The sequence below is a fragment of the Podarcis vaucheri genome (genome assembly GCF_965113315.1).
Source record: "Podarcis vaucheri genome assembly, chromosome: 9".
In the NCBI taxonomy this organism is placed as follows: Eukaryota; Metazoa; Chordata; class Lepidosauria; order Squamata; family Lacertidae; genus Podarcis; species Podarcis vaucheri.
In genome coordinates this window covers 17,545,445-17,558,336 of record NC_138767.1, presented here as the reverse complement: position 1 = coordinate 17,558,336, position 12,892 = coordinate 17,545,445, and the positions used below count along the sequence as shown (strand labels likewise).

Sequence of the window (12,892 nt, the reverse complement as noted above, 5' to 3'; positions counted from 1 at the left end):
TTGAAGCTAAGCAGGTCTGGGTCTTGCCAGTTCCTGGATGGGTGACCCCTAGAAACACCCATGTATGCCTCCTTGGGTTCCATGATGGAAGATAATCAGACGAAAGTCCATGGTTCAGTGGGAACAGCCGTAGCTCAGTGGTAATGCATCTACTTCTTGTGCAGAAGGTTCCAGGTTCAATCCCCAGCTTCCCTGGTCTCTAACCCTGGATAGCTACTGCCATTCAGCTGGTGGATAAGGCAACTTCCTCTGTTCCTCCCTAAGTGATGTATAAATGTAAGAAAATAAAGTATTGCAAAAACCTTTCCCTCCCCGCAGTGAATTTTGTAAAATGCTAGTAAATCAAGCGAATGCTTCTTTAAATTCTACACATTAATATTCATAAAATATGCCTGTATCTTGACAGGAACTGGTGACAAAATGGACTCCAGTGATAATCAGGAGAAAGGGGTAATGCAAACTCAGAGCATCTTAGAGACAGAAAGAGAGGCAGGAGAGAAGGAAGAAATGTGCAGAGCAGAAAATGTCCACTCTGGTGAAAGCCATAGGAATAGCAATTTACTTCCCCTCCCATGCTCCCCTTAAGTATTTTGTCTTATTTTGAATGTGTACCCTTCAACACGAGATCAGAGGTAGGGAACCGGCAACGGTCCAGATGGTACAGGTCTACAACTCCCAGCAGCCTCCCCAACCATTCGCCATGCTGGCTTGGGCTGGCAAGAGCTGGAGTCCAACAGCACCTGAAAGGCTACAGGTTCTCCACCCAAGCATTGCACAATAATTTTGCCCATCTGGGCCCTGGGCTGCAAATCAGCCTTTCTATAATACTGATCCACTACTCTGTGCCATTTCAAAAGTGCCAACTCTTCCAGGGCCCTAATAGTGGAAGTTACCATAATTCCTTCATTTGACATTTCTCCAGGAACTTTAGCCCACAGACACCAAAGGCATAGACGACAGCCCCTAGCTGAATGCCATTTAAATATACCGTATTTTTGCCCTATAGGACACACTTGTCCCCCTCCCAAAATGAAGGGGATATGTGTGTGCGTCCTATGGGGTGAATGCAGGCTTTCGCTGAAGCCTGGAGAGCGAGAGGGGTCAGTGCGCACCGACCCCTCTCGCTCTCCAGGCTTCAGGAAGCTATCCGCAAGCCTTGGGAGCCAGTGGGAGTTCCCGCCGGGCTCCCTAGGCTTGCGGATAGCAGCCTGATCAGGGGGCTGGGGTCGGGGGAAGCTCGGGCTTCCCTCACCCCAGCCCGGCGCCTGGGGGGGAAATAAATTTTTTTTCTTTATTTCCCGCCCAAAAAAACTAGGTGCGCCCTATGGGCCGGTGCGCCCTATGGGGCGAAAAATACGGTACTTCAAACTTCCACCCAGTTATATAGGAGGCAACAAAAAAGGTATTATTTGTACCTTTTATTTCATATGCTTGCTGGGCTTGAAAAGGCTGCGGTTCTGAAGATAAAGGAATAATCTTTGACTCAATTACTGGGATGGTTTCTCTAATATGTTCCGGTGCTTTAACTTCTTGTTGGTCTCTAGGTAGTCCCTGTGCTTTGGGGGAACATTCAGTTACTTCCCCCTGGTTTAAGACAAAGGGTTTTAATTGTGCTTCAGCTCCTGAGTTTGCTTCTTCGGGATGGCTGGTCTGTTTAGCAGGAAGCTCTTGCAAGAATACTTTTGCATGGTTTCGATTAGAATCGAGGGTTTCAGATATGGCACTATTTTCATTGAGCAGTCCATTTCTGGCCCTGTGACTTCTGGGCGATAGAACAGCACAGTGAGGAACACTTTCTGCATGATCCATCTTCCTTAAAAGAACAGGAGGAGGAAGAGGAGGAGCAGTGGCAGCAGCAGCAGTAATGGGATTGAGGAAGATTTGAGAGGTAGAAACATTGTGGGCAAAGGCTTCCCCGTGCAAATTCCCGCAGTTGGGCAGTCCGTCGACCTCCGAGACGGAATCTTCTGTCAGTGCTAGAAACTCGGAAGGCGTCTGGACCGTGGTCAGGTCAGCAGAGAGCAGCGGCGACTGCAAAGAGCTGCCTGCACATTCTATTATGTCAGCAGAACACGGGGAAGAAGACTTCGCCGACACAGGCTCACTTTCAACACTGGGCTTAATGTCCAACAAGCAAGAAGATGGCTGCACGCAGGAAATGGACTGGCTTTGAGGGACTGGCTTTGAAAACCTGTAGTGTGTCGAGAAGGATTTGGGGAGAAGTTTCCTTGAGGAATGTTTAACGGAGGCCCTGCTTTGGTCCTCTGCAAAGCCAGAGTCGTCCCCTTCATTCTTCCCAGACCTTATGCAATTTATGAAGACGTTTTTATTGGTTGAGGGCTCCCTCCCCTTCTCAAAGTCCTCCGTCAAAGACCTGGTGATCTTCTTGCTCCGAGAACTCCCAAAGCCGACCGAATGCCTCCCTCTGTGCTTCACGTGCTCCTCCAAACCGAGCTTCTGCAAAGTGCCGTGGCCAGACTGAGCACCGTTCGAAATGCCCACGTTCTGCCCTGGAGAATCGGCTTTGGGTTCGCTCCCCTTCTTGTGGTGGTGGAAGCTGATGGAAGGCGTGCGGAAGAGACTCCTGCGCTTGCCAGTGCTACCTGAGCTGGAGTTGGTGCTGGAGGGAGAAGAGCTGTGGACACCAACGGTATTGCTAGAAGTAGGCGAGGAAGGGAGGGAATCGTGCCGCCGGCTAATACTTCTCCTGAATATTGGCAGCCGGGACACAATGATCGAACGCCTCGATCCTGAGTCCCCCATCAGGACCTCAATTCCTTGGCCAGGATCAGCCTATGTTAAAATCTGTATGAGTGGAGAAGAGGAGAGATGTGTTACTGTTGCTTTCAGACTCAGGAGAAAACAGCAAAATTCAGATACAGTGGCACCTCGGATGCTGAATGCCTTGAAACTCGTATGTTTTGGTTCCCAAAAGATCAAAAACCGGAAGTGAGTGCTCTGATTTTCGAACGATTTTTGGAAGCCAAATGTTCGGTGCAGCTTCCGATTGCATGCAGGAAGCTCCTGCAGCCAATCGGAAGCCACACCTTGGTTCTCGAACTGTTCCGAGAGTCGAACGGACTCCTAGAATGGATTAAATTCAAGAACCAAGGGACGACTGTATTCAGATATTACCCCTTAAAAGTATGTTTACAGTTAACGTAGTGTTTCTCAAACTCTGGTCACCAGCTGTTGTTGGACTATAACTCCCACCATCCCTAGCTAGCAGCACCAGCGGTCAGGGACAATGGGGCTTGTAGTCCAACAGCAGCAGGCAACCCAAGTTTGAGAAACACTGAGTTAACTTTACGTATCAGTCAAAACAAACAAAAAATGAGCAGCTATCCATGGAGAACTGAATAAGCAATGGAGAGACTCCAGCTTTCTGATTCTCTTGAGCAGCTTTTGCCAACCAGACTCCCCTCCAGATGCTTTGTGCTGTTTGCCCAGTTGTGTTGGATGTTGCTGATGGGACTTGTAGTCCAAAACTTCAGTAGGCAGTGCCTGGTTTGCAAAGGCTGTTTTAGAGGCATTTGCACTTTTTCAATGGGCCTATAGAAGAGAGAACCCATAAGGGAGTTATTGAGGAAACCAGGCAAACTAGGCTCTATAAAGTTAAATGGTGTGCGTCTCTACCTAAAGTACTGTAAATTCATTCTTCACCTCGCCCCTGAGAGCTGCTCCCCAGCCAGCATTAAAATCTAACAAGTACATCTGAATACAGATTAATCAAACTGATGTTTTGAAAAAGAAAACAAAATATGCAACTAGGAAATCTTCCCAATCTTTCTAATAAAGCAATTTATTCTACAAGGGTTTTTTTAAAAAAAAAATTAAAAATAAAATCTGCTGTTCAACTACTCATTCCAAACATACCACCACAATTTTTCATGATATTAAATCCACCTTCAGATAAGGCTTGCTTTATCCCTTGTACAACAGGGCTTTTGCAGCGCACATTTAAATGAACATTAATTCTTTACATGCTCAAGCTATCTATTTACTCTCTTCGATTGTCTAAACAAACCACAGGTTGATGAGGATGACAGAGCAAAAACCACAGGTCAAAGAAAATGACAGAACTATTACCTCAGAATAAATACCCATGTAAACAACGCAACGATCTTCAAAGTCAATTCTAAATCTGAGAACTAAAGCCAAAAATAAGCTGTATAACATATTGTCTACCAAGCCAAACTTACCGCACCAGTCATGTATGGAGGCCACCAGGGCTCAATAAACCTCCTGTTTTTGATACCTCCCTAGGATTGCAAAACTAGAGGCATTGTCTGGTGGGCTGCCTCAACTGGCTGAATAAAAGCTGTGAAGGCCAGCTTTAAAAACATAATTCATGTTGCACATCACCACAATCTCCACAGCAGTGAGAGATTTCTGGGTTCCAGGCGCTTACCCAGGGTTCATGTTTCCTTTGGAAATGAGACACAGAGGAGACTGTGGTGTCTTTATGATATATGGTTTGTTTACACATATATACAACCTGAGCACAGCACTCCATAGGCTCATTCCTGGGTTCAAGCAGACATCCGACATCTTGCTTGTTGCCCTGCAGCTTGCCTTGTTCTCCCAGTCACATAACTCCTAACTTTGCACTAGGCAGCCACCTAGATTGCTTCTCCATTACATCATCACTTACTGACTGAAAACTTCTTCCTAGAGCACACCGGGCGAACTGCAGTCCTGAAACTCTGCTACTCACCTTTGCTCTTCTACCTGATTCTGAGCTCACCCATTCCCCAGCTGGCACAGATTCTCTGCTTTGTTAATCACCCATCTCCCTGTGTCCTCCCCCCCTTCTCTTTTCTTTTTTTGCTTAATGACTCTGGCCATTATCAGGCTGGCCTGGACATGGGAAGCTGAGCCCAGCTATTAAGGGTCTGACTTCCAGTTTATTTCTCCAAGCATTGATTAAATTTCAGCAGTTGCTAAATCCAGGCACCCACAAACTCTGCAACCAAAAAACACATAACAATAATATCCAACCCAAACTGCCACAGCTAAAAAAATGAAATTGCCTCAATAATCACACATAAGCTTTGGAGTCTGTTTATTTCCCACTGAAGAAATTAACTTTATGTTAGGTCTTTTCATATTCCAGTTTCCCATCATTATTTGTCATTTTTATGGTGGTTTTCACTGTGCACAGTGCTTTGCAATTCTCATCTTCAATATCCTCATTTTAAAAAGCTCCTAAGAGGAGGCTAGAACCAGCGAGACGCTGGCATCCCAAGGATCACCCAGGGAGCTTCCCAGCTAAGTAAGGATTTGAATGAGCACGAGACACTAACCAACACCCCAAAAGCGACTCATTTACTTACCGCAAGACTGTACCACCACCGCCCCCCGTTGAACAATTGCTAATTTGAACGTAATCGTTTTTCCACAGCCTTTTTCATTCCACAAATTTCATCTTGTAACTTTTGCTGAAATCAAACTGCAGCATTTCAGCTTGGAAAGAGATGGGTGTTTGCTGTGTGCATCAGATAATCAGCATTCATGTAGCTGTTTCAAGCCTTCCGTGCACTTCATAGGTTATTTCTGTGGACCTTACAAAAGCACTGATCTCAGGCAAGGGCAGGGCAGGCTACGGGAGAGTAGAGCTCTGATGGTGCCTCAGTAAGCATAAAACTAAGACTGAACTCTGTACACTCCTGACCGAGAATCGACACGACTCCCTCCCTACTGGACTCCAGCCACTTGACAAACTTTCCTGTTTCAGTAGGCATTTCAAGGCAGCTTTCTGTTTCTATGATGAATTAAGGGAGCTGAGAGTCATTAGGTGACCCCTGTTCCCCAGATCCCTCTTCACAGGGAAAGTAGCTCTGTGAGCTACTAACAACTTTCTGCACCCACAGCAAGCTACAGTTCCCAGAATTCTTTGGAGGAAGCAACGGCTGTTTAAAAATTGGTATCATACTGCTTTATGGTGTGAACATAACAGCAGAGACTTTGCATCAGAGGAAGGGAAGGGAAAGAGAGATGGAGAAACGGAAGGATGCTGATCAAGAGCTTGGGGAGAGTTCTGGATTTAACAGCCAAAACATTAACCTGTGTTTATCCCTATCATAACTGGTGGGGAACCCAGGACCCTGGAGCAAATACTGGTCCTGGCAGGACCTACCAGCACTGCTGCCTGCCCTAGGATACTCAACATAGCCCAGTACAAGCAGCAGTTTTGATTTCTAATGCCCCAAGCGATGTTACATTTAGGTACTCTAGGATTTTGCTAGACCCCCCACTGCAACCTGGAGTCAGCCTTAATGCGTGAAATAAAGATGGGATATCGAGCTTCATAGATATGCGCTCACAAGAGACCACCTAAAATGGAGTCTTGCCTGAGTGATAACCTGAACCAGGGGCTTCCCAGCTCTTATGATATACAGTGGTACCTTGGGTTACAAACACCTCGGGTTACAAACACTTCGGGTTACAGACTCCGCTAACCCGGAAGTAGTACCTCAGGTTAAGAAGTTTGCCCCAGGATGAGAACAGAAATCGCGTGCCAGCGGCGCAGCAGCAGCCAGAGGCTCCATTAGCTAAAGTGGTACCTCAGGTTAAGAATGGTTTCAGGTTAAGAACGGACCTCTGGAACGAATTAAGTTTGTAACCAGAGGTACAACTGTACTGCATCAGCTCTCCCACTCATGGTACATTCCTGGATGAAAAAAGCACCCCAAAATGCTGCTTTTTCAGCAACAACAACAAAAAAGGCCACAGAAGACTTTATTTCTTTATTTTAACTGCTGGCACTGCCGGTTTTAATTCAGCATACGCAAGACACCGTGGATTCCCTCTGGTATGTGTTTTTTTTTATTTTAAGGACATAATTATTTTTATGCATACGGAACCAGGAGTCGGAATTGCAGCCCCAAGGGGAAAGAAAACTGCAGCTCCAACCTTCGTCAGGACTTATGAGCGCACCGTGTCATGTTACGTCCTACAGGAACGTAACGCTGGGAAGGATGATCCTCAGAGGTCTCTATTCCACTCATAAAATAAGAGGCTGCCTGTGCTGGCAAAGCACTTTACATAGAAGATTTTACTCTTCTAATGAATTCTCCATATGTTGAGACAGAGCTGCACACATTTTATGGAGGATAAACACCATCTATCAGGAACGCAGACAAAAGAAGAGCCAGGAGAGGGAAAACATGCTCTCTCCTTGTAAGTTACAAACATGCACACAAGTGATCTCAGATAACTGTGTTCCCAACTTTTCCACTAAGTTTCTTGAGGGCCAAGCAACATGAGGGCCAAGCACCGTGTTCAGAAATATCATATGCCACCTCCTAACACTGCCTGTACCACAGGAAATGCAGATGCAACACAGCATCAAAATGTCTTTGCCAGTAGAATGCTAGAGTGTCAGGGGAAGAAAAACCTCTAATGTGGCCTCTTCCCTGACACGCTACTTTTCTACATCCAGATATGTAGATTTTTATGTGGGAAACGTTCCAGTATGTGATTCCTTCACTTGTATTTTGAGGTAGTACAATCCAGAAAGAGCAAGACCACACAATACACAGGCCAATGCTGGAGACACTGTTGCTCCCACAGAACATTTTTGAAATAGACTGTTCCATTGCTTTGAAATCCAGAAAGCATGCTTCCATGCAGACATTACAAATAGTTAATTTGTGTGTGATGTAACATCTCTCTGACAAATGCAAAGCTTCTTCAACGTTCAATCTGATCACACTTGCAACACACACACACACGAAAACAAAACCCCAGTACAACCCATTCAAAATTGTCTTTTTGAATGCCACACTTGACAGGTCACCTGCAGTATAAGGTGAGAATTCAGTGCACACCAGCAAGCATTGCACATAGTGAGAAAATAAGCAGTGTACCTGTTAAAATAGGTATAGTTGAAGGCTATGCACTAGGGGGGTAATGAAAGGTAAGGCTTGCAGGAGTCAAAACTTTGCTCCCTCCTGATATTTGTATTGACAAAGGGCCATTTTCCCGACACTGAAATAGACAGGGAAGTTTCTGCTCACATGGACATCTAGTAGCACAGCCCTCAGTCAGGACAAGCGTATCTTCACAATGAGAAGCGTATTTTTCAGCTAACCATCGTTATTATACTGCCAATCACCATGGTGCAAAAGAAACTGATGACTTTGCCCTGGAGAGCTTTAGCAAGATACTAGGACATATCCCAGCTCAGTCCTCAGTGGGGAGAAAGGATTTGCTGAGGAGCTGGAGCTGCCATCATTATATCCCACTTCCTCTGCCCTAGGTTAAGTTGGAAGGTCCCTAGCAATGGTGGTGGCAGAAGAAGGAACAGGTCCCCCCACACCCCCAAAGATTTTGCATGAGCTCACTAGGAGGCCATAGAAAGCACTGATTCTGCACATGCATTTCCTTGAAGCATAGGCAAAAGTTTGAGTCCCTTTGGGGCACAGAAAGGAAATTCTTGCATCCCTACTTGGAATGTATAGTCACACATAACAGGCTGTATGCGGTTTGGGGGGGATCTCAAATTCTGGGCTGTGACCATTGAATTATTTTTGAGGGATCTCACCTCAAAATGCTAGTCACAAGGATAAAGCAGACCATTTTTTGAATCACACACAGATGTGTGTTTCCTTGATCCTGCGTTAAATGTCTGTAAATCCCGATCTATGCGCTTCCTTCTAATAAGCAGACAGTGTCAGGATTTACAAAGATCAAGAATGGGTAAAGCAATTTTGAAGCTTCAGATGAAAGGAGAAGGCAGGAAATGGCGGCTAATCTTTAAAAAACCCCACTGGTGATGTTTGAATAAAGCCTGAGGTGGATTCTATTGAGGTTTCAGCTTCGTTGGCAGCAAAACACAAAGTTGATTCTCTTCCCACCATCCACCGCTCCCAGTTTTATAGAACTTTGAACTAAAGAAAACAAGCTTTCAAAAGTCATCAAAAGCAAACAAGCATTTGATTATAATGTTGTTTGATCACTTAAGAACAGGTTGCACAGCAATGTTTCAGTGCTGGAGAAAGTAAGCCAAAGGTAGTCAATGCAGGTACTCTCCAGATGTTGTTGGACTGCAACTCCCATCATTCCCAGCTGATGGCTGATCAACCCACCAGGCTACCATTATTCAACCCCATGAAATCCAGATGTTTGCTACAGAGAGCTGATGTGCTGCAGGAAAAGCTCCCACAGAAGCTGAAGTCAGGCAACTTCTACAGGTCCACCATCCGTGGAGGAAGCAACACGGGGCCATTGTGAAATAGATATACCTTCAGAATTATGAGATAATAACATTTCCCAAACTCCAAATAGAATATTACGCATTTCTTCCCCTCCCGGACCTCCACCATGTTATTCAGCTATCTCCAAAATGGTAAAGAAAAATGAGCAAAAGGAGCAGCTCACGGAGGGAACTGAATATCCATTTATTTTTCATCCTCAGTTGCCATGTAGATGCATTGGACAGTGAATTCGTCACCCATTTGTCTTTTCTGTATTACACATCCCAGCTATCCTTTAGCAATCCGACACAGATGGAAGGGAGAATGGAAATCTCTCTCCATTCTAGTAGGAAGCAAAGCAGATAATGCCATCGGCTCTGCTTTTATCATCATACAAGCAATCCCGACAGAATCTCTCTGGGAAGACCTTCAGTGTTTCTCACGAAAACTGGAAAAATGACTTGGCTAAATGAGCAGAAAGCTGAACCCTGCTTGCTCCGTTTGCCGCTGGGAAGAAATATGAGGATGATGCAGTGGTGAGAAGGATTGGTTTCCCTTGCTCCCAAAGCTCTAAAAACAGATGCACCAACTGGTGCATAAGAAACCATCTGAAAACAGGATGTGAACACTTTCCTACTTTGTTGACATCCTTTGAACAAAGAAAGCAGTCAAGATGGAAGGCAGCCATTAGGTGGGAAAGTCCCAGATGATTGGCCCTTGCCACCTACATGGTTGTCTGAAACATACCTACTTCTGAGCAGCAAGGGAATCACACCAGGAAAGAAGCAGCTCCTGTGAAATCATATGTTAACTATGCATGGGGCCAAAGGATTCTGTGTTAACAATAGTTCTCCAACTTTTTTTTTTTTTTAATTACCACAGTTAGAGTCTCAGAGTGTGTGCATGGTGACCATGGTGTTGTGTCTCAGTTCATTAATATCTCCATAAAAATTATTTCAGCACACCAGAACCTACAAAGAGAGTTGGCATGAAAATCGATTTCTATCTTGAATTTGCTTCTTCTAGAATAAAGAACAACAAAACTGAAATTGAACTTGTAATAAAATCGAAATTGTAATGCTAGCACTGAACCAATATATTTTAAAAAAAAAATTTAAAGGTTTTCTGAATTGCCTCCTGTCATAGGTCCTGAAAGTAACAGCATTTTAAATCCCCATGCCAACACATGGGATACCCAAAGGAATGTTTATTTTTAATTTGTATGCTGCCTTTCACCTGAAGATCCTCGGGTGGTTCCCTTCCAATCTTTGGTTCCTTACTCACCATTGTTTATCCTACATTCTCCTCTTTCCTTCCATCTTATACCTGGCAGCCTCTTATGGCCAATAATACCAATGTCTGGCTGCTCTCCCGCTTCTGAGTCTTCCCGCATCACTCCAGAGGGCTGGTGGCCAATCTCAGCAGCACCCTCATAAAAGCCTGGGTTGTTAACATCAGGTGCAAGGACATGTTGAAGAATGTTACCTGGACGTGCGCAGCTCCTGAACTGAACTGTGGGAACTGTCTTAGTCTGATCTCTGCCTTCAAACTGTGAAGATGCAAGCAGAGGGTCTGGTAGCCTACAAGACTGTTAAGCAGACCTCTATCAGGGCTCCAATAGAAGAACTGATTTGTGTATATAAACTGTAACCATTACGCTTAATGCTGACATTAAAAGACTTATCTCTCTAAAAAAAATTTTAAAAATTACCATAAGCCTCAGAGGGTGGACATGCCGTCCTCCCTACGGTCATCGAAACTGAAACATCAAACTTAGTTCAAGTTAAGTGGGAAGGCTTCTGTTCTGTTCTGAATGCAATGTTTAAGTTTTAAGACTATGAAGCTCTTTGCAGGGAGCCACTTCTGGGATCAAGGATTCTTAAGGGTCGAGAGAGAAGCGTCTTTTTATTTCATTCCTTTGTCTTTACAGAACTGCGATGCCCTTTTCTCAAAGTGGCGAAGACTTTGCTTTTTTTACTGCAGCAGATAGAAGGCAATGGACCACGGGCACCAACTCTAATCTCATTATGTCCATTGTTCGTACAGGTTTCAATACTGCCCACAAATTATTTAAGCAATGGATCTGATTCCCTAGTCACTCCGGGTTTTTTATTGGATAAAGGGACAAAAGCAGCTAAAGTGCATTGTTTAATTCATTAATTTCTCTGACAGGCAGCATTTCAGAAGGGCCCTTAATTGTCTGTGTTTGCGGCTAAGGGGCGGGGGAGAAGAGGCTGATTTTGATCAGGCCATTGTGATGATGATACTGGAAGCATCTACAGAAAGACAAATAATGAGCAAAACACAGTATTTTTAAAAGAGCATTTAATTGCTGAGTATGATTAATGAAGGATTATACGCTGCTGATCTCTTAGCGCTCAGTCTGAGCACAATACAATGTTAAATTAATGTAAATGGGTGCAAAACAAATGAACAATATATAGTTTCTCCACCTGGTTAGCAATTTCAGATGTTATTCATACAAAAATCATTCCCTTTTCAGTTTCTATACAAGAAGAAACCAAATGCAATTGCTATAGGGAAATAAATTAAAGTGCTTTATTTATTATTAGTGGGCAATATATTTTCTGCTTAAGAACGGTAGTTCTATCACCCTCAGACAGCATTGCCAACGCAGGGACCCCTGGTACTGCTACCAGAGCATACACATGGGTGAAGCGTATGCAAAAATGGCAAATCTAGGGTGCAACCACATGTGGAATGTTGTGTAAAGTTCTGGTTGCCTCATCTCAAAAAGGAGCTGGTGGAGCTGGAAAAGGTTCAGAAAAGAGCACCCATAATGATCAAGGAGATGGAGTGACTCCCCTAAGAAAAAAAAACTACAGCATTTGGGGCACATTAAGTTTGGCGCAGGTGGTGCTGTGGGTTAAACCACAGAGCCTAGGATTTGCTGATCAGAAAGTCAGCAGTTTGAACCCCCGTGACGGGGAGAGCTCCCATTGCTCAGTCCCAGCTCCTGCCAACCTAGCAGTTCGAAAGTACGTCAAAGTGGAAGTAGATAAATAGGTACCACTCTGGCGGGAAGGTAAACGCCGTTTCCGTGCGCTGTTATGGTTCGCCAGAAGCGGCTTAGTCATGCTGGCCACATGACCCGGAAGCTGTACGCCGGCTCCCTCGGCCAGTAAAGCGAGATGAGCGCCACAACCCCAGAGTCGGCCACAACTGGACCTAATGGTCAGGGGTCCCTTTACCTTTAACTTTGAATAAAAGGTAAGAGGAGGCATGGCCGAAGTTTATAAAATTCAGCATTGCATAGAGCATGGCTAGGCAAACTAAAGCCCGGGGGCCGGATCTGGCCCAATTGCCTTTTAAATCCAGCCCACGGATGGTCCAGGAATCAGCGCGATTTTACATGAGTAGAATGTGTCCTTTTATTTAAAATGCATCTCTGGGTTATTTTGGGGGCATAGGAATTCGTTTTGGGTTTTTTTCAAAAATATAGTCCGGCCCCCCACAAGGTCTGAGGGACAGTGGACCGGCCCCCTGCTGAAAAAGTTTGCTGACCCCTGGCATAGAGGAAGTGGAAAGAGAAAAGCTCTTCTCCCTGTCTCACATCACTAGAACTCACGGGCATTTGACAGAAAAAGGAAAGTACATTGCATGGTTAAGCTATGGAATTCGCTGCCACAGGTGAGAATGATGCCGCCCCCCAACCTGGATGACTTTAACAG

At 44.8% G+C, this 12,892-nt stretch overlaps 1 protein-coding gene across 6 annotated transcripts in view; it reads right to left on the bottom strand.

Annotated features, from left to right (window-relative positions):
* CCSER1 (coiled-coil serine rich protein 1) overlaps positions 1 to 12,892 on the bottom strand; it is a 726,914-nt gene that overhangs the window by 593,801 nt on the left and 120,221 nt on the right. For all 6 annotated transcript variants that reach the window (XM_082236373.1, XM_082236372.1, XM_082236374.1 and 3 more), the window contains one exon: positions 1,416 to 2,805. In XM_082236373.1, coding sequence (XP_082092499.1) covers positions 1,416 to 2,763 — 1,348 coding nt within the window. In that variant the 5' untranslated portion in view covers positions 2,764 to 2,805. The remainder of the gene's footprint in view (positions 1 to 1,415; positions 2,806 to 12,892) is intronic.